The 27,169-nt window shown below is 44.8% G+C and overlaps 1 protein-coding gene across 3 annotated transcripts in view; it reads left to right on the forward strand.

Annotated features, from left to right (window-relative positions):
• The first annotated feature begins 885 nt into the window (after nucleotides 1–885).
• Nucleotides 886–27,169, forward strand: part of FAM120A (family with sequence similarity 120A) — a 52,477-nt gene continuing 26,193 nt past the window's right edge. Inside the window, exons 1-8 of one of the 3 annotated variants that reach the window (XM_051793231.1) lie at nucleotides 886–1,669; nucleotides 7,040–7,286; nucleotides 11,995–12,077; nucleotides 21,023–21,151; nucleotides 21,615–21,711; nucleotides 22,804–22,904; nucleotides 23,193–23,476; nucleotides 24,984–25,071. In XM_051793231.1, the coding sequence (XP_051649191.1) occupies nucleotides 1,196–1,669; nucleotides 7,040–7,286; nucleotides 11,995–12,077; nucleotides 21,023–21,151; nucleotides 21,615–21,711; nucleotides 22,804–22,904; nucleotides 23,193–23,476; nucleotides 24,984–25,071 (1,503 nt within the window). In that variant the 5' untranslated portion in view covers nucleotides 886–1,195. The remainder of the gene's footprint in view (nucleotides 1,670–7,039; nucleotides 7,287–11,994; nucleotides 12,078–21,022; nucleotides 21,152–21,614; nucleotides 21,712–22,803; nucleotides 22,905–23,192; nucleotides 23,477–24,983; nucleotides 25,072–27,169) is intronic. The other 2 variants (XM_051793230.1, XM_051793229.1) reach the window with 2 other exon arrangements.

Raw genomic sequence — 27,169 nt, forward strand, 5'->3', positions numbered from 1 at the left:
GAGCTGTGTTAGGGCAGGTTTAGGCTGGATATCAGGTAGAGGTTCTTCCCCCAGAGGGTAGCTGGGCACTGACCAGGCTCCCCAGGGCAGCTGCCACAGCCCCAAGGCTGCCAGAGCTCCAGGAGGGTTTGGACAACGCTCTCAGGGGCAGGGTGGGATTGTTGGGGTGTCCAGTCAAACCCGGCCAGGGGTTGGACTGGATGATCCCTGTGGGTCCCTTCCAGCTCAGGATATTCTACGATCTGGGGGCTTTCCCAGCAGCAGCGAACGCTCAGCGGGTGCGGCCGGGCCAGGCCGGCCCATTCGCCGGTCACTGCCGGGTCTGTGCGCGGGGGAAGGCGCCGTTCCCAGGCCGGGCGCGGCCCCGCGGCTCCTCGGCCCGACCCGAACCCATGCGGGGGCGCTTCTGCCGCCCCGTCACGACCGAGGGTCTCCGAGCAACAGGTGCCCGGGACGCCGCTTCCCCGGGCCGGTCCCGCCGCGGGGCTGAGGAGCCGCCGCTGCCCGGGAACGCCCGGCGGCACCGCCGGATCCCCGCCGGTGCTGCCCCGGCTCCCGTCCCGGGTCCCCCCGGGTCCCCCCGCCGCCGCTCCCGCCCCCGGCCCCCTCCCCTTCCCCGCCACTCGCTTCCGCCGCGCTCCCGCGCATGCCCGGGTTATGCAACGGCCGCGGCGGGCGGGCCGGGCCGGGCAGGAGCCGCAGGGCAGGGCAGGGCAGGGGGGCCCTGAGGGGCTGCGGGCACCGGGCACAGGCGGCGGCTCCGAGGCCGCTCCGCTCCCTCCGCCGCGCTCCCGCCGCGGCCCCGCGCGGTGTGTGAGTGGCAGCGGCGCGGCCGCCAAGTCCCGCCCGTTCCGCTCTCGCTGCCGCAGGCGGCGGCAGCGGCGGGTTGGCTTCCTGCGCGCCCGGCCGCTCCCCCGCCCCCCGGCAGTCGGAGCCGCAGCCGCCCGGATCCCCGAGCCATGGCTCTGTGAGCGCAGCACATGGCGGCCGCGGCAGCCATGAGCCCCCCACTAATCCATACAACTCCCCCCTGATCGGCCACCGACGGCAGCCAGCGCTCCCACCCGGCTCCACCGCTCCCACCGCCCGCCCGCCGCCGCCGCGCCGCCCGGCCCGAGCCCAGACCCCGCTGCCGCCGCCGCCGCCACCGCCGGGCCCCTGCTCGCCTGCCCGCCGCCGCCGCCCGGTCCTCACCATGGGAGTGCAGGGATTCCAGGACTACATCGAGAAGCACTGCCCCAGCGCCGTGGTGCCCGTCGAGCTGCAGAAGCTGGCGCGGGGCAGCCTCGTGGGTGGGGGCCGCCAGCGGCCCCCCCAGACCCCGCTGCGCCTCCTCATCGATGCCGACAACTGCCTGCACCGGCTCTACGGCGGCTTCTACACGGACTGGGTGAGCGGTGGGCAGTGGAACCACATGCTGGGCTACCTGGCGGCCCTGGCCAAGGCCTGCTTCAACGGGAACATCGAGCTCTTCGTCTTCTTCAACGGCGCCCTGGAGAAGGCCCGGCTGCACGAGTGGGTGAAGCGCCAGGGCAACGAGCGCCAGACGGCGCAGCAGATCGTCAGCCACGTCCAGAACAAGGGCACCCCGCCGCCCAAGGTCTGGTTCCTGCCGCCCGTCTGCATGGCGCACTGCATCCGCCTGGCCCTCATCCGCTTCCACATCAAGGTGAGGAGGAGCCCGGGGGTCCCGGCGCCCCCTCCCCGCCGCTCCCCCTCGGCCGCTCCAAGATGGCAGCGGGGGCTGCCCGCGGGGGAGGGGGGGCACCGTCCGCCGCTCCCCTCAGCGCCTCAAAATGTCGCCCGGACCAGCGGGGGCGGCACAACTTTCGGCGGCCTCAATCCCCGGGGGATTTCGGCTGATTTCCAGGGCGCTGCCCGCCGCCCCGCCGAGGCCGGAGGCCGAGAGGCCTTGGCGGGGTGAGCGGCAGCGCCCGTGGCCCGGCCCGGCCCGGCAGCAGGGCGGCTTCTGCCTCCATGTTCTTTCGCTCCCTTGACTCAAAATGTCCCTTCTTGCCTTGTGGGCTGTGGTACCGCAGGGGAGAGCGGGTGAGCGAAAAGCATCTCTGTAGTTAATTACTGAGAGTAGGGGGAAAAATAATTAATCAGTTTAGTTCTCGCGCAGGGTGGATCTGCAACAAGTTCCCGGCTGAGGCGAGGTGTTTAAACTTGGGCTGGAGGGGAAATGGCTCGCTGCGAAAAGCACAGAGGTGCAGTTTCGGCTTTATGGAGGTTTTTGTGTTTTGCTCAGTGTTTTCCCAGTATCAACAAGCGTTTAAAATCAGGCGTAGAATAACTCTCACCTTACTCCGTAACAGCAACACTTCCAGTTAGTGCAATCAGCAGCGCCGAGCTGACAGTCCCTCATTTAAACTTCTTATTTTAAGGGGCAGCCCCAGTTTTCTGGCCCCATAAACAGCCCTTCGTGCCGGATCTGGGCTCCATAGCCATCTTGCACTGGAAGGCCATGATTTCAAAGGTTGCAGGATATGACCACGTCGCATCTCTCCGCACGACGTTCCTGATTTACGATGGTTTCTGTTCAGCCGAGCGATTGTGTATATTGAAACACAAGACGCTGGAAAAACAAGCCCGGGGATGAAGCTGCAGTTTTAGGAGGTGCCTGCTCGCCTTCCTGCTGGGGAGGGAAGAGCAGCAGGAGGGAAGCACATACTCCTAGGCTTTATTATCCTAAATTACTTTTGTGTGTAGAAAAATATTATGTAACCTTCGGAGTTGCATGCTCGATCACTAGCAGCAGCTTAATGTTATTTGGCCTTTTGCCGGATTAGAAACACTCTGGCCGGGCTGCGGTCCTGGGGTACAGATGCCTCTCTCCGAGGAGCTCACCCCAGAGGTGACTTTGGGTGAAGTTTCTCATAGTTCTGCCAACGGGGCGGGAGCTGCTGTTGCTCCCTCGTAGTGCTCTGCTCACTGGGCCAGACCCATCCATGGAGGAACTCGGAGCTGGAGTGCAGCCACCCCGGGCTGGCAGCGGGTGTTCAGCGGTGGAAGTCCCATCCTGTTGCCGGGATTGGGTCACCAGGCCAGGGAGGGCCACCTCGTGAGTGGAACAAACTGGAAGCGGAGGCGAAGCTCGTTCTTGCAGGGCCCGTCGAGCTCTGCCAGGCACGATGCCTTGGGCTTGGCCTTGGTTAAAGTGAGGAGGTTACGGCTGTGTCTGCTGCAGTCGTGTGTTTGCCTGGCCAGCCTAGAAGCAGAATTGTGTGGGAATTTGCACGATAGCAAAAACGTACTCTCATTTGAACTTTTTGGGATTTTTTTGTAGCTAGGAAATACTTTTGTTCTTCAAGCAAAAAGTTTTAGGCCCCATGCAGTGAAGGTCTTTACCTTGATCTGTTTGTGGGTGTGTTATAAATCTTCCTTCATTTGTTATTGAGACTTAGAGATCATTTGTAAAAGCAATGAATGGAGTAAAATAAGAATATTGTTTTCTTTTAATGTATTGAAGTGGAGACTTGGTTTAATGCAATACTGAAATGCACAGTACCTGACAGGAAGGCAGCTAGTTTGATGTCAATGGGAATGTGGTGTTTGTAGCAGTTTTGTGGCATGTTGAACTGGCAGTTAGACCTGGCTCAGGTACCTTACATCCAAACCAAACTGCCACATTTGACACTGGTGTCACCTGTAGCACTTTGTTTACTTTCAAGCTTAGCTGCAGCATTAGCTCCTTTATGGTTTCTTGGTAACAGGCCTTATTCCTAATCTCTGGAAGCAGCCATAGGAGTACACATCATACCAAGTCCCTTTTCTGTCAGAAAAATACCCCAAACTCCCCAAATCCCCCTAAATACAACATCCTCCCAGTTTTGATGAAGAAGGTTTGTGGGGTGGGTATTTATGTCAGATTAGCCCTGGGAGTTGGTAGCTCATTACCAGATACTGGGGGTTTGGGGGGAGAGCTTGTGGCTGTTCACACCCCTGAGCCACCACCCTGCATGTCCAAACTGTGCTGGCTCTCCCCACTGCTCAGCTGTCCTGGGGATGGGAAAGGTATCAGCAATTCCCGTTTGATGCCTCATTTTTTCAGTTGTTGAGAAACTCTGTGGATAAATCTGGTTTTAATGGATTCATTTTCAGATTAGGAAGGATATTGCATGGTTATAGTGGTCACATGCATAATACACATCAAAGATACTGCTGAGCTTAAATCATGTTTCTTCTCTGCTTTTCTTCTTCTCTGACATGATTTATTATCTTTCTAAATCTGCTTTATTACATATATCTTTCTTTCTCTAAACCTTCCTCCAGTTTTATTCTTGCTCTCACTTTGACATAGCCCTCCTGATGGGCAAAGAGCAAATGCATCTTGGAGGTGTGATTTTTTATTTGCATGTATGGGTGATTTAAAAAATTTGCATATGCATAAGACAGTTGTTAAATTGTAGTGTTTTCTTGCTTTGTTTTGAGAAGTTGGGTTTGAGAATACTGATTGACTTTAAATATGAAACTTATTTTCATATTTTTAGGAAGCATTTGAGTCTTGAGTAGAAGATTTCTGTGTGAAGCTAGGGACAGGCTATGAATTTAATCTATTTTGGTAATTAGAGGGGAGAAAAAGAGTAATGTCTTCCATCCAGAGCAATTATAAATCACTCACAGATGGTTTCAGCAGGATGTAAAAATAACAGGTTCCTCCAGGTTATAACAAATATCCCGCGGGTTCTTAGCTTCATTGTGACCTGGTATTTTTCAGTTTGGGGGAAATAATTCTTACAAGAAACTTTTGAGTGAAGTAGGTTTGCTAAAATTTAAATATTTATGCAGTGGAGATCTTAACATTAATGCTTTGGGCAGGCTGTTTTGTTCTCAGTACCTAAAGGTGCTTGTGCCCATTTACTCAGGCAGGATTCTCTCCTGAGCCAGCACTGTTAGTGTTTACCCAAGATTTTAGACTTGAAAATGATTCCAAACTCCTGGCTGTGATTTCCCCCGTGTCCCCCTCCCTGGGTTGGTTTTGAACCCTGCACATTGCCTGGGTATGTCTGTGTTTGTGAGAGCCACGAGATATTTCTGACTCTCATCTTGGTAGAGTTTTACGGGGTGGGTTAACTGTACTTTGGTAAATACAGCTCCTTTCCCTGTGATGGTTCAGTTATTTGAACATGGATTCTGGTGTTCCCTGAACAGCCAGCAGCTTGGAGCTCTGTGAAACAGGGAGGGACCTGGGGGCTGTGGAGGTAGAGGAAGTAGCTCAGAGGAGATGAGAGTTAGCACACCGAGCTTCCTCTTGTGTTATCTGCACCCGTGTCACACCTAGTGCTGCAGGAGGAGTTCTCACTTGTTTTTTTATAGTTCATGGGTCTTTGTTGTGCATGCAGAGAGGTTGAGTTTAGATGTATTAGTATAATTGAAATCTATCTACCCTTAATTAAAAAAACGTCAGAGGGATTTTTCTAATTTAAAACCTGTGAAGACTGGGGCCTGCAGGTGGGATGAAGCCTAAGTTGCCCTCCTTTAGTTAGGAACTGTGTAGATCTGATGTCTTTAAATTCTTCCAAAGATGTTTATGGTTTCTCTCATGCCTTGTGCTGGGGATAGCATCATTGTTAGAAAATAAATACCTGTGTTTTTTTCATGAACAAAGTAAATTTGAAAAACACTCCATCGAGGAAGTTCCTGAAGAAGTAACATTTTCTGAAGACTACAGGTGGTAGGATTAGGAGGAGGGAGAGCTTAGTGAGCTGGTGTTTGATCAGGAACATCACAGGCAAGGCACTGGCTGTTCTGCTGCTCAGGATTTAGCTTGGAAGGGAACATCTCATGAAGGTACGTGAGAGAAGCAAAATTTGACATACCTCCCTGGAATACCATAATTCAGCATCAGGTTCAAGTGCAAGGCATGAGTAGAAGAAGAAGGGTCTCTGTTAACTTGCTGTGAATGACTAAAGGGGCTGCTGGATAGGGCTGTAGAGTTTGAGACCCTCTCTCCTGTTCTGCAGAGGATATAAATGGCCTGGCTGGCACTGTGGCTGTAGTTATTCATGCGTGCTGTGGAGAGTGAGGCTAATAGTTTTGTACTGATCTATTTTGGGATAGTTTGCTATCTACAGTGTTGTTCAAATGGAATACTCGGTGAGGGGAGGTTACACCAACACCCAGCTTGCAAGGGGGTTTCCAAATCACCATGTCTGATGTGTGGATGGTGGAAGCATTAGGGATCCAAAGCCCTCAGCTGGCTGGAGTGGTGTGTGTGCACACTGGAGTTGTAGCAGTTCCTGATGGTGTGTAGGAATGCAGGACGGCACGGGCTGACCTGTCCTCATAGGGGTTTTTGGTTTCAGTATAAGTTTCTTGATAAGAAAGGGTTGCTTTTGTATTTCCAGCATTAGGAATTGGCCCATTTCTCCCTGCACAACATGTCTGTTCGAGTCATCTGATTGCCGTAGCCTAAAATATGTGCTTTGCTAGGCAACAGGAGTGGAGAGGTGAAGTTTGGGCTATAAACTCAAAGCAGTTTGCACCATCAGACACAGCTGTGTGTGAAAGGATAGGATGAAAGTGGAAAGAGGAAAAAACTTGGCTTAACACAGCGAGGTGGGCATTTGAAAAGTTGAGAAAGTTACCTCTGTTCATCCAGGGTTGTGTTTGGCTCTTTTACAAAAGGGTCAAAAAACTTTGAAAGGGATCATGGGTTTGCTTGATCCTGGGGGGCACCTTGGTGTGCTGAGCTGCTGGAGTACCCACAGCCTTAAGGCTTTCCCCATGAGTGGGACAGACAGTGGTACAGTAATACCTTTAGAGTTTCTGTCATAAACAGTGCCTTCAGATGAGTTCAGCAGTACAGAATCCACTGCAATGTGGGGGCTTCCAGGAGTGTGTGCTGGGCTTCTGAGCACTCCCTCTGTCCTGTCCATGTGTGCTGCGTCACTGGATTGCTTTAATTACTTCAAATATACCTCGAGTGTCTTAAATACTCATGTATAGTTTCAGAAAGACCCTCTGTATCGTAATAGTTGTGATAAATCAGTGCTGCCATTTACACTGGAGCTAATTGCTCTGTCTTCCACTATAGGTTGCACAGAGCATTGAGGATCATCATCAAGAAGTAATTGCTTTCTGCAGAGAAAAAGGTTTCCATGGTTTGGTTGCATATGACTCCGATTATGCATTGTGCAACATCCCTTACTATTTCAGTGCCCATGCCCTAAAACTGAGCCGGAATGGGAAAAGCCTCACAACAAGCCAATACCTAATGCATGAAGTTGCCAAGCAACTGGACCTGAATCCAAATCGCTTTCCTATTTTTGCTGCTCTTTTAGGTAAGTGAAGATGCTGCTAGTCAGCCTTACGATTTCAGTGTCTATTAACTGCTTTAAACTAACATGTGTGTAATTTGACAGAACACCTGGGGAAAGGCATCCCTTTGTTCCAGACATTCCTGCCGTGGACTGGATGTGTGTTTATGAGGTCAGACATGCCCAATTTGTAGAGACCTGCGAGCAATGCAAATTGTGGCTGTCTAGAAAGAAGAGTTGAAAGTAGGGATTTGGCAGAGCTCTGCCTGGCCAAAATGTTCTCTGTGGATGGGGGGAAATCGGGACAGTTGTGGTTCTACTAGTTTGGGTCCTGTATAGTATTGAGGTCTAGTTTCAATGATACACTTTCCAGACTGGAAGTATACTTCTGTCCCGAATTCCACCTAAAAATAACACCAATGGAGTGAAGGTGTTTGGGTTGCAGAGCCTCTTTTTTCCCCTCTGAAATGAGTGTTGGACAAATATGGCAGCACGTCAGCTGCACCACCAGTATATTGTACTGTATAATTGAGTGAAACTCCACATTTCTGAAAACATGGTTGACTGACATCGTACCAGTCCTTTGGTTTGGTCTGACTACTTTCTTAGCACTCCTGCTTCTCATGCTCAGTGGTGTGGGATCTGTAAGGAGCATAGGTGGGAATGTCTCCAGTTTCACATTTCTGCTTAAATGGAAAAATTTTAACACACTCTATTTCCATAGCAGTGGTAGAGAATAACTGTTGTAATCTCTCAGATGGAAGAGTGAATTAATTACTGACAAAGTTGACTCCAATGAATAAGATTTATTTGGAACAGCATTCTAACTGCTTTTTGGGAGCAGCCATGTTCTTGTCATGCTGTGCCAACAAACTAAGAAAACTGGATTTTCTTTTTCTTTTCTTCCTGACTTTGTGTTTCAGTGTTGGTACATGATAGAGGAATAAAACTTCTCCTTTGAAAGCTGTGAATGAGAGAGGCTATGTGTTACTGCTTTAAAATACTAATATTTTAGTAGTCTTTAATATTGTTTCCAGTCCAGACAGGCATCTTCCATGTTAAGAAGGAAAGAACCAAGGGATCTTGCAGTAGAAAGCCACAAGTATTTGACTGGTTGGAGTTGCTTTTTATCAGTGTGTGCTTTTCCTGCCTGCACAGGTGTAGGGAGGGCAGGCAGAGGGTTGGCTGAGCTGCCATTGCAGGAATTGCATGACAGACTACTATTGCTTGGCTTTGTTATGCAGTCTATAAATAAGTTGGTGCATGCCAGTTCAGTGAGTAAGAATTACTGCTGGAAAAGCAGTTTCCCCATTGCAGATATGTTTTTTTGGAGTTCATGGGAAGTACACAGGAATGGCATGGCTTTAATTCATCACACAGCCCCAGCTGCATGGCCTGCTGAGGCTTTGCTTGGTTATATCAAACAAGAGGTGAGAAAAGTTCTGGTAAAGTTTCTGAAGGGTTTGCAGTTTTATGCAAGAAGCTCTTGAATGTTTTTCACTCTTGCTATCTTACATGACCAAATATTTTTCAACTTGCTCTTAGGAGAAAGAAATCTGAGGTCATTTCACATGACAACTAGAGAGAGATTTGGTAGCTTTTTCCACCACCCTCCCCCACCAAATTGGTACAAAGGTTAAAAAAAACCCAGTTCAGATATGAGTTTAGTTCTGGGTATTCCTTTGCATTTATTGTCTGTGTGTGTGTTCAGTATGAGTAAGCAGAATAAAGTTCATGGGGTTAGAACAGAAAGCTGCTCAAGAGGTAGGTCTTCCTGCACTCGGGGCTTTTGTGTTATTTTTGTGTGAGTGAGTTTTAGGAACCCTAGGTATTTGGGATAGGAAGTGATTATATAAGCTGACAACAAACAGATACAGTTTGACTTAAAGTACTTGCAACATGTTTTCACTTTTGCAATCTTGGTAATATAGTAACTTTTTTTCAAATAAAACACTAAGTGCCTATGGGCACATAGTTGTGCATGGAAGGTGTTTAAATTAGGGTAGCTCATTCAGATCTAAGTTTTTATATTTTTATTGAATATCTAAGGACTTGTCTGGCTTCACAGGTTATTCTGCCTTTGCTCCTGTGGCTTCGTTTTAGTCCTGATAAGTAGAATAAAGAAATGGGAAGGAGTGAGTGATAGTTTATGACATGGAAGGGCACATGAATTTTTTGCTGGGTTCAGCAATGTAACTCCCCATGCCAGTACTTCATGTAGGAATAAAATAACGTATTCTGAAATAATGACAGTTAAGCTGCTGCTTTAATGTTTGCAGTTCAGAAGGCCCAAACTATGACAATAACTGTAATATCCATATTCAACTTCAGGGCTTCTGTTTCCCCGTATCCAGAAAACTCAAATTTCTTTATACTCAGATACTTTCTTGTCATTAACTCCAAGGGGCAGTTTGGGGATGCTGAAAGAGGAAAAACATCCTGAAAGTTTCAGCCTCCCATTGAGCAGTTGGAGAAGCCTGAGGAATGGCACTGACCTGGGCAGCTACAAAAGTGTTCTCAGTGGCAAGTGATTTGGGATTGAGCTTTTCAGGGATAAAGTGTCTATTGAAGTGTTGCAGCAAAATGTTTTTATGACTGTACCAGCTAGGCAAACTTTTAAAGCTTGCTTTCTGAGGAGGTTCTGTGTACACTGTGCTTGGTTCATTTGGTTTATAGTTTTTTCCTTCTTCCAGCTTTTCATGCAGAAGGGGTTTGTAGTTGTAGCTTTATAATATAAGGAGTATCCTTGGCATGGACAGTTAAAATATGGTCTGGGCACTGCATCCTCTGAGAGTGTGCTCTTAAAAATTTCTCTTCTAACTGGTGCTGGTATAAACAGGGAGTTGATTTGGGTTCTTTTGTAAATTTTGACTCAAATACTTCAGAATAATTTAAAGAAAGAAAAGCAGTCCAAGCTTCAGCAGTAGAAAAACAAACCCAGTGTGAGGCATAGGGCTGTAATTCAGTGAAGTCTTTAGAAAGGGCAGTAGCTTCAATTAGTATCTAATTGCTTTTAAAAAAACTAAGGCATATACTATAATAAGCCATTAAAATGGGAAAAATCAATATATGTTGAGGTTGTTCAGCCAGGTCAAGAAATAGAGGTTGCTTACGTAACGCTGATCTCTTTCCCACTGTGACAGCACTTTGTAACGTGTTTAGTTATGGAATCACATTCTGTTTCTCAGGAAAGTTTTAGAACTACCTAAGGTAAGTACAGGCATCACTTCTTAGTTGGCCCACAAAAGACACTGCTGCACTTCAGCATCCTAAATCCTACACTTCAGTACGGGGTGAGAGCTGATCAAACAGTGATTTTATGTGTGTGCAGGGGGATGGAATTCACTGCAATGACAGATGGAGACCAAACAAAATTGAGGTTTTGGTGGAAGGGAGAGAAGCAATTGTAGCATCTGTAGGAGTTATTGTCCCAGTAGATTTTGTCAGACCTGTATTATAAAAACTGTTTAATCTTTCCTTGACTAGATTAGTGAGGATGTGGCTGTTTTATGCAAACTTGTTGAATCTTTTTGATGTGAGGTTAAAGTTTAGCTCCTAATGAATAAAAATGATAATATCTTCTTGCTGGAGGTCTGAGTAATGGGTAGAGTATTGATTGGACACAAAGACTTCTCTCTCCAAGAGGCATCACCAGGCAGGGGACAGCTTTCCTGGCTTTCACATGTTAAAGACCACTAAGAGCAAACTAGATGTTTACAAGCAAAATGTTAAGAAAGGAAACAATTGTTATAACGTTTGAAGAATCTTCTCATATTCTTTATGAACAATGCACTCACTACTAAGTTGCTACTTTATAAAACCAGGTGTAGAAAGTATCCTGAAGTTTTCTACCAGAGTTTTAAGAATATATCCTGTTTAGCTCTTTGTAAAGTTTGGATCCACAACCACTGGACTTAATAAGTAGTTGATTAGTTACATTTTTTATTAATTCAAATGTTTGAAATGTTTCCTAGTAAGAATTTTTTAGGTTTGTTGGTTTGGGGTTTTTTGTTTGTTTGTTGAGTGTGATGTGCTTTAGAAAAAAAACGATATGGGTGATCTTCCATTGAGTCTGAACAGTGTGGTAAATACAGTCTCTGTCCATGGAAACAACAAATTGATTTCCCAATTCCTTCGCTGCTGCCAGCCCAGGGTCCCATCTGACCTGGTCAGGTCCACAAAAGAAACTTCAGGAATTGGGAACCTGCTAAGTGTTGGATAAACCTGTGTTTAGATTGTGTTGAGGGTTGAATAAACCTGCCTGGTGCCTTGCTGCCTGACCCATGCTGCACAGGGGGCAGAGTGCAGATTCCAGAGGCAGCTCCCATGTGGATCAGTAAGGGCAGATGCTGGGATGCAGAAAGGGCCTTCCACTGTGTGTCAGGGGGCAATAGGATGTGTTCTTACACTGTTGCACCTGCACTATGAAATCCTGTTGACAATTCCCTGACAGGACACACCGACTGGGGTGGACCCGGTGTTGTCCCTGGCTCTGCTGCTGCTGTGAGTTGGTTTCATGGAAGAGTGCTCCTCACACACGGGGAAGTGGCTCTTGCTGCAGCAGCAGAATGCTAATTAGGGTTTTCTGGAGTAACAAAAAGCTATCTGCAAGTTTAATCTGTTAATCCTCTTGATGGGGAGTTGAGGGCCGATTGCAGATCTGTTAGCTGTATGTAGAAACTGTGTGTAACATTTTGAGATGTACTTAAATGAGTTCTGCATTATGTTCCAGGTAATCATATTCTACCTGATGAAGATTTGGCTTCCTTTCATTGGAGTTTACTTGGTCCAGAACATCCACTAGCTTCACTTAAGGTACAATTTTGATATAACCAGGAGCAATTGAGCTAAACCCAATTCTGTGCACGGAGCAGTGTGATGGGTTAGTTGAGAGCAGCTCTGCGAGGCCCCTGTGCTCAGTCACCCTCAGGTGTCCCAGTCCTGGCTTCAGAGGATACCTGGGGTCAGGAGCCTTACAAGGCTAAACTTAGCCTATGTGATCCCCCTCAGTGCCCTTCAGCTGCACGAGCCACAGCTCCAGTGTGGTTTGGCTTGGAGAATGCAGCTTCTTGCTCTCCTCTTTTGTTAAGAAGAGAGTTTTTTGTTTAGTCATGTTCTTCAGCTATCAAAAATAATGAGCTGTATATCTTCCTACCATCTTGTTTTATTGTCTGCTGCTCTGAATTTGTGGGTAATAGTCAGGTTTTGGTACTTAAAGTGTAAATGTCCTGGAGAATATGCTGCACAAGAAAGCCAAAGTGGCTTCAGTAGTTTTGAGGGGGGTGGTTTGAGACAAGTAACTTGTCTGATGCTCTTAGTTTACCATATGTGTGTTCTGCTGCTTCATCACACTTGCTCTGTGCATCTGCCAAGTAAATGGCTATAAAAGGGAAACTGGACACATCAGAGAATAGGATCATAGTGACCTTTCTCTGCCACAACAGATGTATCTATTTCCCTTTCTTCAAAGGTATACCAGGCAGCAAATAATCCGCTTTTTGTAAATGCTGCCTGAATGTTTTGTTATCTCTACAACAAAAGTTTATTAAGCCATGAGAAATTGTAACTTGTTTGACCAAATGTAGAATTTAAAAGCAGATTCCAGATTTTCAGCAGAATTTTTAGGACTTGCATGTGCATTTCTTAGTGACCAGCTGTGACATTTGTTACGCTCATCCCCTGTTTTGCTGCCGCTCCTGTGTTTAGGAAGGTAAGTGTCAGCACATTGCAGTGGCAAAACAAAACCTGCATGCATGTTTGCTACTTCCTTGTAAAACTTGAGGTGAAAAAACGAGAGAGTGTGCCTGTGTTTTCATTTCTTACTGAAAGGTTAAAATGTCAACTAGTGGTCAATAAACTTTCTGATGATACTTTTCTGTGGTCTAGGCTGAGTTGACTTGTTTGACAGCCAGTTCAGCATGTGACTTCAGACACTTAAACCTCCTGGAAAGCCCTCTAAATTTATACTGAATTACTTGAATGAGAATTGGGTATTTGTAATCTTTGCTTCTAGATGTACATTTTCAGTGGAAACACCACTGGGGCTCTGTAGCTGGTGTCTCAAGGAAATAAAGTGTGTTCCCGCAGAGTATCCCTGGGCCTCCTCAGGCAGTTCTTCCCTGATGTATTTCATCTGTTGGCCAATGTAATCAGATATGAAAGCAGTTTCCATTTGGCTGTTGGAGATTCCATGACAACTGCTGCACTGTTATCAGTGCAAAGCCTCAAATAAATGCCCTGACTGAGGGAAAGGCTTGCACAACACAGGATTTGTTGAATTTCACGGCAGCTTTGCTGCCAGTGCACAGCCCCAAACTGGCCACAGCACCTCTGTCTGCTGCCTGGTGATGGTGTCACATGGAAGGGCATGTCTGCAGCAACCCAGTCTTCATTAGTTACTGGTCATGGAACAACTGCTGCTTGTTTCTTTAGGTTCATAGTGCTCATGGTTTGAAATGATAACTTCTTTCAGGAGCTCAGTAATTGAGTTTAATTTCATTTGACACACTAGTATGTCAGTGATGTCATCACAGTTCTCTGTAGGGGCCTCTTCACTGTAGATGTGCACAGAGCAATATTTCTTGTAAATTTTATGAATGCTTAAAAAAACCTCAAAGACATTTGTATTAACCACAAGGCTGATAGCAGAGAGTAGTTCCAGAACAGTGCAAGCCTTCATGAAAACTGGAAATGGGGGGAAGTTGTTGTGTTTCCCCAGGATGTCCTTCCTGGGCTGTGCTTACAAACTTTGCTTTGTTGTGTCTATTTAGAGTTACAACAGTGTTCTCCATGCTTGGGAACCAAGATCTCTGATTCCACACCTCATTCAACTCGGGATTTAGAAAGCTTTTTCTCATTGAGTAAAGATTTTAATCTTCTGTCTCTAGGACAGTGTGATCTTGAGAATCAAAGCTGACAGATTCCATTCCAGTAGCTGAATTTGTTGCTTTTCAGGGAGAGCTGTGACAGTTAATAATATACAATTTATTTCGTGCATTCTCTCTCAATCTTTTATTATGCTGTAGCAAAATGTTACTTTTCCTACAAGCGAAGCTTTGCCAGTTCACCAGTGAGAAAGTGTAACTTAGAAAAGAAAGAACCAGCTTTGCTGATAGAAATTGCTGTGTCTGCTCAGGTGTCACCATGGGGAGGGGGGAAAAAAGCAAACCTGGGGAGATCTTACCTCTGTTTTAAAGAGGGACATGAGGTGAGGGTTGTTCGTCCAGGAACAGCTGAGTAGAAGTGGGAAAAAGGAAGGGAAATGGAAACCTGACTGAAGAATCCATACTTCACATCTGGAAGGAAATGACCCAAACAATCTCTATATGCTGCATGAAAAGCCTTTCAGGAGACACTGACAATTACCATCAGCTCAGCAGAACTGTGAAGGTTCCATGGCCAGATTTAAATGAAGAGATATGAATTGCTGTTGCTGCAAAAGGGAGAAGGAATCAAAAGCCATCCCTGTGAGCTGTTCTGAGTCAGGCTCTCATCTGTCCAAATGTCCCTGTGGAAACAGATAATGTATCTAACAAATGTGCAGACTTGGGCTTGTGTCCTGTCACCTGCCTGAGATCAGAGTTCACTGAAATGACCACCCCACTCAGGGGTTTGAAACAAGAAGGGAGTTGATTGACTTCCTGAGAAATCAGCTGACCTTGTTTGGAAGCCAGCATTATCGTGCTTTTTATTTGTGTGCTTTGGGATTTATCTTTTAAGACAAAGACAATTTGGTTCTTATTCTGGGAAAGCTGGTTACAGTATGGGGCTTCAAGATCAATGAATAATACTGTCAGAATGAGATTGGGAGGGCAGTTTCTTACCTCTGGAATAAATTAGTGCCTGTTTGGGAGCACAGACCACCGAAGAAGTGCTGAGTCTTCATTCACAAGGTAACCTTAGAAACAAGGCTTAATGCAGTCTCCCTTTGTGAGTAAGGAGAGTATGCAGGGAAACTCTGTCTCCTTGGTTGTTGCATCTCAGTGGGGAGGGATGGAGAGATGCTTCCACAAAGCAATCCAAAATACACAGATTAGGCTCCTTCTCTGAAGCGCTGTAGGAAATTCCTGTCTTACTCAGTTTGTTGACTTCAGAGGGTGTCTGCCAGAGGGACTAAGGTGTGAAGTAGATGCTTAGGTAATTTGCTGCTGTTCAGATAACAAAGGTAGTACTATTAAGATAGACTTCAAGTAAGTGACTTGTTGTTTGTGGGGTTTTTTGATGCTAAGGGTCATCATAATGCAGGTCAGAAAGCACCTCAGGAAGTTACTTAGTCCAACCTCCTGTGAAAAGTGTGGTCAGCTTGAGGTCAGAGCAGGTTGCTTAGGGCATTGCCTAGACTAGTCTTGGAAATCTCAGAGGTTGGAGGCTGCACAACCTGTCTGGGCAGCCTGCCCCGTGGTTTGACAGTCCCGACGGTGCAGATGCTTTGCCTGGCGTTCAGTCTGAGCCCATCTTGTTTCAGGCTATGTCTGGTGTCTCTTGCTCTTACACAACGCACTGCTGTGAAGAGCTGGCTCCGTGTGCTCACTCACCTTTCTGTGGGTACTGGAAGGCTGTATCTCCAAAGCCTTGTCTTTGCCAGGCTGAATGAGTGCCATTCCCTCAACCCCTTCTTGCAGAGCAACTGCTCCTAACTCCCTGACAATCTGGAGGCTTTCTGCAGAACCAGCTCAGCTGTTCTGACACCTGGCTGGAGCCCCAGCTGGGATGCAGTGCTCTGGAGGTGACCTGCCACATGCTGAGAGCAGGATCCCTGGATCTGCCACTGTGCTCCTGCTGCACAGCCCAGGGTGCACCTTGCTGGCTCCTGCTCCAGCTGCTGCTGCCTTCCAGGAGCCCCAGGTCCCTTTGGCACACCTCCAGCCTGGGGAGTAGCCAGGTTTATTCCTGCCCAGGTACGAGGCTTCGCTTTTGTGACCGTAGAATTTCTGAGGGCTCTGCCAGTTCGTCCCTCTGGCTTGTCAGGGTGTCCTGGATGGCAGCCCAGCCCTCGGGGTCGTGTGGTGTGCAGGGCTGTCACACAGGGCTCAGGGAAGTCTGTATCACATCTTTGGCTTGTGCTTCTGCTCTCCCCTTTGCTTTCTGACATAATTCTTGTTCCCTGCTTAGGTTTGGTTTTCTCCACGTCCTGTGTTTACAAATTGTTAGCAAACAATGCCCGTGCCCTGTGAATTATTGTTAAACAGAAAGAGGTCAGCTTCTCAGCCAGGATGGAGGGAGGAGGAGAGAGAATTTTTAATCAAATAAACCGATCTTCAGGGAAAAGCTGAGCTTTGCTGATCTGAGAGGATTTTAAGTCATCCAGGGAACTTCTTGCCTCTTCAGAAAACTTATCATTAGATCAGATGCACTACAAGCTCCTAAGATGAAGTATTTTTAACATTCAAAGGCTGATACAAGATCCAAACAGTTTGGTTGCTATCTCTAACAGAAACTACAAGGCAGAAATAACAAAACCCAGGCAATTTGTTGTAGTATCTTTCATATCTTCAGCCTTTTCTCTAGCCAGCAGGAAAAAAAATGTTTCCTATGTGTTGCCTCTGAACGTTTGAGGTCTCTTTTTTTCATGGTTTGAAAATAAAACTGAACCAATTATCTGTTTCCAGCAGGCACAGCAGTAAATGTGGTGTTGATTAGTTTCTAAAGGCTGCTTCCTGAAGACAGTGGGCAACTGGGGTGTTCCCAGCTTTTCCCAACTGTAGCTTAGGTACCTTCTACACTACCCTACTCATCCCATAGAGCTGGGCTTATGTGAGTCTGTTCTTTTCCAAAAAAGCCTTTTTGAAAGTTTATTTCAGCAAACCCAAGACGTTTTTATCTTGCACCTTCAGGGTTTGTGGTGTTACTGTCTGCCTCTCATTTTGACAAATACCTCTGTAGAATTCATGACCTTTCCCCACTTAATCTTCAGAGTGCACAAATAGGTCCCTTGTGATTTTTGTCAGTGCTCTGTCACAAACTGAAGGAGTCCTTTTACAACTAGCAAAGAAACCAGGCCCTTTTCAGGCGTCAGCTCTCCAACCCAGTCACCTCCCAGTGTGGGACCCACCCCCATGTTTGCCTTCCAAAATAGATTTTCCGTGTTGTTCTTTGTCTGAAACTTTTCTGTAGAGCATAAGGGAAAAAATAACTTCTAGGAAGAAATCTCTTCTAATGAGAAACTGGTAAAACATGCTGCTGCTTTTGTTCAGAAACACTTTGTGCAACACTAAAATTAAGTTTGAACCATGAACATGTGCTCTGTAACTTCTGCTGCAAGTCTGAATTTTCCCCATCCCTAATGCACAGTAAGACTTAGCCTGTATTTTAATGCACATGGGATTAGAAACATTCTTTATGATTCAGTATAAAATCTACAGTTTTGGATTTCTGGAAAGTTCCAAAATGAATAGAAATATTTTCCTCTTAATTATCAGGAAAGTACCCTTTATTTCACCACTTTCATTTTTGGCTTCTGTGTAGTGTAGGTCACGACACTCTTAGTTTTGAGGGTGTTCTCACATCTGCACTGGATGTCTTTGAAACAGAAGAAAAGAAAATCCAAATATCTGAAGTGTCTCTAGGTCTGTAAAACATACTTTGAGAAGGTCTCACTTCAGGAATTAAGAATATTCTCCAGTGAGGTCTTGAGGCTTTTTAGAGGCAGCTAAATGGGAGCAATATGTGAAGTGAGTCCTTGATAGGTCACACTTGAGCTCCACGTTCCCTGGGCCTGAGCTGAGCATTAGTGCCAGACTGATGTGATGTCTTCTCTTGGTGCCAGCTTTATATGGTTTATTCAATATTGCCACCTTGGAGATGATATAAATTAAGGGGAGATTGCTTACTCCTGTCATCCACTGTGTTCCCAAGCAGAGATTGCAGGAACACTCAGGGAGCAGCTCAGGGTTTCTGCAAGGGCTCTGCAGAGAGCACATCCAGCATGACACAGCCATGGGATGATTCAGCTGCTTTAGGGATGGGTAATTGTTACACATTCAAGGAAAATGGGAGGTGTTCAGCAACAGACTTGGATTACCAGGGAGAAGAAAATCTGTTCCTTCTGCTTCCAAAATGGGGGCAGAATGTTATCATCATTATTTGTCACTGTTAAGCTTACATGTGAATGTGATCTGTGTTTAGTATTGTGTATATTCAGAGTGCATGTTAGTGAAAATTTGGATTTTAGTATCTGAAATGGAAATAATTGCCCTACCACTGACTACACTAAACAGAACTGTTCTTAACTGTTCACTTTTCACAAGGGCATGGAGTGACAGGACAAGGAGGAATGGCCTTAACCTGAAGGAGGGCAGGTTTGAATTAGGTATTGGGAAGAAATTTTTCCCTGGGAGGGTGGGGAGGCCCTGGCACAGGTTGCCCAGAGAAGCTGTGGCTGCCCCATCCCTGGGAGTGTCCAAGGCCAGGCTGGACAGGGCTTGGAGCAACCTGGGCTGGTGGAAGGTGTCCCTGCCCATGGTAGGGGGTGGGACTGGATGATCCTTAAGTTGCCTTCCAACCCAAACCAGTCTGTTTCTATGTTTAATTTAGGCTTATAAAATACGTAGTTCATCTTTAGCAGAGGGTGACCAGGTATAGAATAAATATCCTGAGATTTGTAAAAAGTAGACATTAGGAGAAGGAAATTAATAAAAATGGGAATCTGGCAAAAATTCTATGGTTTGAATATGAAGAAGGCAATCTAAGAAATTGCATCATAAGTGGATCAAATAAGGGCAGGGAAGAAAATAATCACATATAGTAGACTCCATATATAATGAAAAGGGGTTGTGGTACAGGTTTTAAACTTGCAAAGATAAAACTCATGAAGTATTAATCAGAATTTTGCATAAACATTTCTGACAAGGCTGAATTGTGGTATTTTCTAGTAAAGTTTGATCCCTCTGTGTAGAATGCAGTAAGAATGTATAAAGATTTTTCATTTTTTTTATACCTTAAAAATAGAACTGTTAAATCGTAATAATGATCTCTCAAGTCTCGAATCGCTGAATTTTACAAAGACACAGATTAAAAGATGTTAACAGCAAGAACCTAGCTGCCCCTGTAGGCACAGGCAGAGCGCTCCAGAACTGTGCAGAGATTCCAGACAGAATTTTTAGAAAATCCTCAGGCTTCCTCTGAAATGTAGGACACGTATTTGGAGACCTCCTTTCTGCCCCTGCGAGAGTGTGCAGCACAAGGGACAGGAGCTGCTGGTGGTTGAGGAGCTTTGCAGACCCAGCTGGCAGCACCACTCCCTGCCTGGAATTTTGCAGTAGTCCAGGATGGTTCCATGACCTAAAGTTTCTGTACCCACTGTAGGATCACATGGAGTGTCACAGTAGTGATTCCCATAACACAGGCTGGGTAATCCCTAGTTTATTTTCAGGAGGAACCAAGTGAGTGTTGAGGTGGAAATCCAGTGTTTCCAGGACTATCCAGTTGTCCTCCTTTCTCCATGTGGACAAAAGAAGGAATCAGGCGAAAGAATGAGTCTAGAACTCCCTGGAATGGCACATCCACCTGGTTGCTGAGCTGCAGGAACCTCTGTTCATAGGGGCTTTGGATATTGTCCCACAAAGTTCTTCCAGCTCTTTCTTCTTGCTACAAAGTCCAAAGTGATTGTCACCTTTTCAGTCCGATGGCCTGAGTTAGTGACCAGTGAATCAATGGGAATTCAACATTTTCCTAACACCTTGGGAAGGCTGGACCCTGGGTTGTGATTTGTAGATGTATCTGTGGTCTCTGGGCCCAGGTCATAAACTCAAGGGGAACTTTTAATTTGCATTAAAGCACGTGTTTTTCATGCACTTAAAATCGTTGGTGAATGTGGGAGGCCAGACACATCTGGAATTGGATGGTGAAACATTAATGCTGGATATTGAAATTATTTTGTCAATGGAATTATCTTAAGAATTTCATCTGTGTCTGCAAAATAATAATCAGCCCTGTAACCATGTTGATATTGCCATCATAGCAACAAGAGAAACCCAGACATCCTTCTTGGCTGATGTATAATATAAAAGAAAAGTCATTTCTTGCCTGAGATGTTATGTGCTGTGAAGCTGTATCAGTGTATTCTGCTACAGATAATGAAATGCACAAAATCTGAAAACACTAATTATTAAACTATGTAATCTTCAAATAATTTTTAGGCCCATTTCCGTAGAACCTTGAAAATAAGTTTCTTGAAATGCTCCTTTTTTTTTTTTTTTTTTAAATTTGATTTTCAAATCCTCCGTTTTCTGTGCACACAGAGATCTTCCTGTTCCCAATGGGTCTTTTTCATCAATTCTGATATGACTTTACACTCAGAATATAAACTGTGTCAAAATATTTTCTGGCTTATATATGTGGATGTATGATGAAGATTATGGTGTATGATGAATTAGATGCAGCCTTTTGCACTAGAGGAAATGTCCAACTCGAAAGCAGTAAAGGAATCAGCATTGTTGAACTTTGTTTGTGGTTGGAGCTGGTATTTAACCAGCAGGTATTTACATAGAGCTGAAGTTTCACATATATAAAAATATACTGTACTTGTATGAGTCATCATTTAAGCCTTAAAAACAAAGTGGAATGCCCAAAAGTAATTAGATACTAAATCTGGCGACAGGGAATTTGTTGAATATATTGCCAGTAGGTCAAAGCCGAGCTCTGGGCTGTGTGCTGGTGGCCCTGGTGCTCATGCTGGTGTGTTTGTTTGCACAGGTAGGTGCTCATGCTGGTGTGTTTGTTTGCACAGGTAGGTGCTCATGCTGGTGTGTTTGTTTGCACAGGTACGTGCTCACCAGTTAGTTTTACCACCGTGTGACGTAGTGATCAAAGCCGTAGCCGACTACGTCCGGAACATTCAGGACACCACTGATTTGGATGCCATAGCAAAAGATGTTTTTCAACATTCACAGGTAAAGTATAAAGCCAAATACTGGTTTGCTTGGGTTTTCTAATTGATTGCGCTCTACATTTTTGTTGGAGAATTGCATTTGATGAAAACAGGGGTTTGATCAGTTGATAACAGGAATCTGTTACGCGATGGCTTAGCTGCCCTAATTTCATGTTCCATCTTTCTGAAGGTAAAAATACTGCATTTACTACTCTCAGTGCTTTAAATTCTTGATAACCAGAGGGGTTTGTAGCCTGGCTTTGTGCACTGCCTTTGAGAATGAGCAGTACATGAAGACTGTATGTTCAAGCCTTACCCCTACATGGAGTGACATAACATGTCTTGGGCTGGAGCAGTGCTGCAGTCCAAAGGAGGGTCCAAAGGCAATAATCCTGTGATATGGTGCATGTTAACTACTGTACAGACCTCCAGGTGACAAACCTGGATGTGCTCCTGACAGATCTTTTTTTTTTTCCTTATTTTAGTCTAGAACAGATGACAAAGTTACTCGGTTTAAGAGAGCGGTTGCTTATTACTCAGCAACTAATAAACCTATGCCATTTCATCCACCACATTACCTGGGTAAGTAATGACAGCAACCAGGCTTTTTGTTTTAACTAAAACCTGAGATAACCCGAAATCAGAAATAGCATTATTAGCAGGGTCTTACAGAAATGTTTGTATCCTCTGGCAATTCTCATTGACCTTCAAAGATGGGGTTTCAGAAGATTTTCACAGGATATGTGCTGAAGTTGTGTTCTTGCCCCAAAAAGAGGAGAACAACCTGGACTACTTTTCCTCTGGGGTATTCCATATCCATTCTGGCATTGGGACACTTGAGAGAATGATGCTGTGAACAACTAAATCTGATGTCCAGTCCCATTCATGAGGACAGTTCCTATTTCTGGTCATTAAAACATATTTTTTGTTTCTCACTGGACTTGCTGACATGTTTTAGAAATCTCTTTATAGTCTTTGATTTTTTGATGTCATAACATACCTGCTCAAATTGCAGCCACACTTGCTTGCCAGTTGTTCTGGCATTGCAGATTATTCTCAAGGCTTAAAAATTAACTGTGTGTTCACAGGATTTCCTGACCCTGTTCTTAACACTAAAATGTCACTTTAGGTGAAATTTTCTGAAGCTCTTCAGTTACCATACTGGTACACTGATACAGATTTCCCTGCTCGTATTTGAGGGGTGGGGTGTCTTTATTTGAATCCAAAGACCTACATTAAAGGATGTTAAGGCTACTCGAGGTCAAATGTTCAAATGGCAGAAAGTGTCAGCATTTTTTATCTGTCTGACGTTGGTTTTGGCAGCATCTTCATTATGACATCTTTTGGGCTTTTTTTTTTCTTTTAAGCTGCCTTTGATTCCCAGATAGAATAGGAATGTGCAGCAGTGAGAGATACAAAGACCTGAGAGAAGGTGAGACAAGTAAAATACACTTCACAAGCTACAAAGCATTTTTACTGAAAGGCAAAAATGAATAAAACTGACTTAAAGGCATATGAGAAAACAGTAATGCTAACAGAACAAGAATAAATAAACCATAGAAGCAAAAGGACAAACAGGATAACTTTTGTGTCAAATATTGAGTGTTTTCATGAGTGTTTGGTTTTTTCCTTTTTTTTTTTTTCTTTCTTTTCCCCTCCTCCCCTGCAATACAGCAGCCAGACCGAATCAGTTTGGTATGCCTGGGATAGTGCCACCATATGTTCCTTCTCAGATGCTTAACATTCCACAGACCTCACTACAAGCAAAACCTGTGGTAAGTTCAGTCTCTGCCCTGCTCCTTGGGAGAGGCCTACTGTGCTCAGCAAACTGAAATCCAGGTGGGAAAGGTGTAGCCAGCTTTTTTAGTGTAGGCGGTCACTGACTGAATGCTAAGAGGAGCTAAAGTGACACTACAAACTCAGATGGAACAATTTTGGTGGATGTTCAAGCTGGCTGAGTTTTAATGTGTACCTTTGGAAAAGGCCACTTGGTTAAAGAATGTATTTTGTTTTAAAAGCAAAGCCTTTTTGTTGCCTTCCCTCAAGAGGTCCCTTTATTTTAGGCCCAGCAGATGTCCAATCAGGGTGGGGCCCAAGGCCAGGGTCCATACCCATACAGCCTCTCTGAGCCAGCCATCACCTTGGAAACAGGTGGAAAAAGTCTTTCTGAGCAGAACAACTACAGTAACATTCCTCACGAAGGAAAACACACACCATTATACGAACGGTCTTCTCCAATAAATCCAGCTCAGAGTGGGAGCCCCAATCATGTGGATTCAACCTATTTTCCTGCCTCTTCTACATCTTCGTCCTCCGACAATGATGAAGGCAATGGGGGTGCAGTGAAGTAAGTTTCTCATGAGGATGTTTTTTTTACTCAGCTTCTGTTAAAATAAATTTCCTTTCAAAATTGTTTACTGGTATCCTGAAAGTAAGAATCATAGAATCAATCATAGAATACCCTGAGTTGGAAGAGACCCACAAGGATCATTGAAGTCCAAGTCCTGGTCCTGCAGAAATCTGCAAATCAGTGAAATGATAGACCTTAAAAAGATAGTTTTGGGTCACTGTGACTGTAGACAAATGCGTGGTTCAGTCTCATTACCGTGTTCCTTAAGCAGGAATTCAAAGCCAAATAATGTTGGGTGTTTTTCCACTCCTGCCCTTATGGTTTATTGAGAGAGTGAGGTTTTGGTAAATGTCATAAAGCCTTCCAGTTCTTTACTTTGTATAAAAGAAATATTCCTACCTCACAGTATAATTCATTAAAATTACAGTAGCTAAAAACTGTGGAACTTCACTGAACTTGCAGTGTTTACACTTCTTAAATTTGGGGATAATGTGGCTTTGCAAAGAAACCTGATGTGAATGTCAGAACTTTACCATTTTGGAAGTGACATAAAAGCCCTCATGGAGCAAAGCAGGAGTGAAGCTGGGTTTGCTCTTTTCTTCTTTACTGCACGAATATTTCTGACTGGAGCCAGGTGGGGGTCAGGCTCTGCTCCCAGGGAACAAGAGGAAATGGCCCCAAGCTGTGCCAGGGAGAAGTTCAGACTGGATATTAGGGAAAGGCTTCACTGAAAAGGCTGTCCAGCCCTGGCACAGGCTGCTTGGGGAGGTGATGGAGTCACCATTCCTGGAGGTGTTCTAAAAACGTGTAGATGTGGCCCTTGAGGACACGGTTTAATGGTGAACATGGTGTTGGTGCTGGGTTGATGGTTGGACTTGGTGATCTTAGAGGGCTTTTCCAGCCTTAATGATTCTGTGATTCTACAGGGTATTATATTTTGGATGTGTGTACAGTGATGTATGATTGCTTGGACTTTGATTTCTGATGCGTTCTATCAACTTTAAATATTATCCTGTGTTTTGCTTAGTAAATCAAGTAGGTTTGCATAGCTTCCATGCAGTGCAGAACTGGAAATGTGCCTGTATTAGAAAAAACACACTAAGGGATTTTTCAGCATTTTTTGTAGTGTTCCTTTTGCATTTTATGCAATAAATTCAGGCACTGAAATCTAGACATTTATATCATTTATATCATGGTTTGAAGAAAGTCTTCTAATTGAGAGAATTCCTTGGCATAGTGACAAATATTTAAAGATCAATCAAGAATGTTTCTTGTGTGAACATTATCTAGTCATCATAATATGCAGCTTTTAAATACGATCCAAATGTTCACATAGAGTAAATGAATAAATGTTGGTGTTCAAGTCTCTTCAAGACTCCTACAAATGGACATTTCTAATAGAAAACATCCCTTAAAATCAAAATAGTTCCAGACACCAAGGATTTATCCTACTGTCTCTTAAACTGGACTTTAATATGATGTTTTTCTTTCTGTCGTTCTTCAGCCATGTCAGTGGGAACAAAGTAGGCTGGGAAAAACCAGGAACCCAGTCAGAAAGTCAAACACGTGGAGAGCTGGGAGACCAAACAAAGGTATTTCCTGAAGTTCCAAACTGCACAGTTCATTATTTTGTGTTAAAGCTTTACAGCAAACTTCAAGGAGGATTTTCAATATCAATCCATAGGGTTTAGTGCAAACTTCTACACCTTTTTGTGAATTACGAAACAACAGCTTTAAAGTCCAGGAAAGAAGGACATTGTAGGATATACATAAAAATGAATATTAAATAGGATGTGTTAGAAAATACTGGATATAAACCAGAAACAAATCAATAACCTCGTTTGGCCCTTAGCCAACAATCTCACCCTCAGTGTTGTTCTCCAGGTTTGCAGTGGTGCATTAGTCAGATTTGTCAGGAAGGAGTGTAACAATCTGAGTGTCCATGGGGTCAGAGTCCGTGTCCTGTAACCCACAGTGCAGTAAGCACAGCTCACACACACATCAGTGTCAGCCACAGACCACAGGAGGTGCATTAAAGCTCAGCTGAGGAGACAAAAGTCCTTTGTGGTAGGAATTTCATGCAGTACATGTTAAAGGAGTTCCTTGAGACCAGTTACAGTGTATTGCTGCTTAGCTAGGCAAGGATGAGCTAGATAAGCCCTTGATAAAGACTTAACATTATTAAATTCCTTCAAGATTTCAAACCACTGTCAAATGGAGAATACAATGGTGTGTATTCCAAGTGTGATCCGTGTTTGGAAGGAGCATTCAGAGGATTTCACAGAAGAATCTGAGTTTGAAGGGACTTAGTATCTCCTGTGCCTTTTTGGTAGAGCTGTACAGCAACTGTTAATTGTGTCAAAACCACCAATCTTGAGTTAATTACACTGTAGACAAACAAAACATTTTCCCTGCATAGGAATTCCAGTAAACTTGGGCTTTGTGCTTAAAATCTCAGGCGGGTGATTTCATCCCTCAGCAGTTGTTATTTGTGCAGACCCTAATTCGTGCAGACCCTACCATAACTGTATCTGCCTGGGGATTAGTCACCGTATGCAAATGCTAATCTGAGCTATTCCATCCCTTTGATCTCTGCACTGTGCCATGTGTGCAGCCCTGTGGACCCCTGCCAGAGCCCAAGTGTGTCCCAGGGAGGAGCAGTGGCTGGGTTGGAGGAGCAATGGCTGGGTCAGACCCACTGCACAGCTCTGGCTGCATGTCCTGATAGACCCAAAATTAGAGCTGTACAGGTAGTGATTAAACTTCCCAATAGATGTTTGCACACAGGCTGACTTAAACGCATCCACTTTAATAGATAAATGCTCCTGAGCTTTACTTGCCAGTTTTTTTATTATCAAACCACTTCTTCAGCCTTCAGGAGCAGGAGAAGACAGTTGCATCTGTTGAGCAGGACAGGAAGAATTGTGAGTACATTTTATAGCTAAACTCATTTCCTAGAGAGGTGAATATTAGTGATTGATAAAAGAAGCAGTACTTCCTGAAGAAGTTACCCAGAGAAGCTGTGGCTGCCCCAGCCCTGGAAGTGTCCAAGGCCAGGTTGGACGGGACTTGGAGCAACCTGGGACAGTGGAAGGTGTCCCTGCCCATGGCAGGGGGTGAATGAGGTGGGCTTGGAAGTCCCTTCCAATCTGTGATTCTGTGAAGATTTCAGCTGAGTGAACTGTGTGAATTTCTGAGGCAAAGTGCTGAAAATTCAGCAGAGATCAGGCAGGTAGCAGCAATCTTGACGCTCCTTTCACTTGACTTAAATTCCTTGCAGTTGTCTCACAGCCCGATTCTACATGACAAAGGTAAGCTCATCTCATTTGGCTGGATGCATATTACTAAAAAAAAAAACCACCACCTTTTAACTGTGGTAGTTCCTCAGGCTGGGTGTTGGAATATCTTTGGAGCTGATCCAGAAGAAACTGGGTAGTGCAGATGTCGTGTAGGGTTTTTTTTCTCTTCTTCCCTGTGTGCCCCCAGTATTTGGTAGTTCTGTAAACTCCTCATGTGCTCCAGGATTGCTGACTTATAGTTGTTGGGGTAGTAGATGACAGAGGCAAAAATCTCTAACTTGATAAAGAAATATTTGATAATATAACAAAGATTTAATAGAGCTATGATAGCTCTTTTGTTTATAAAAGCAGCTGGTATTAGCATGTTGTGTTGGAAGTGTTGTGGTTTCCA

This window comes from Manacus candei, unplaced genomic scaffold, assembly GCF_025592945.1.
Source record: "Manacus candei isolate 608988 ecotype Guabito, Panama unplaced genomic scaffold, ASM2559294v1 h1tg000036l, whole genome shotgun sequence".
Lineage (NCBI taxonomy): Eukaryota > Metazoa > Chordata > Aves > Passeriformes > Pipridae > Manacus > Manacus candei.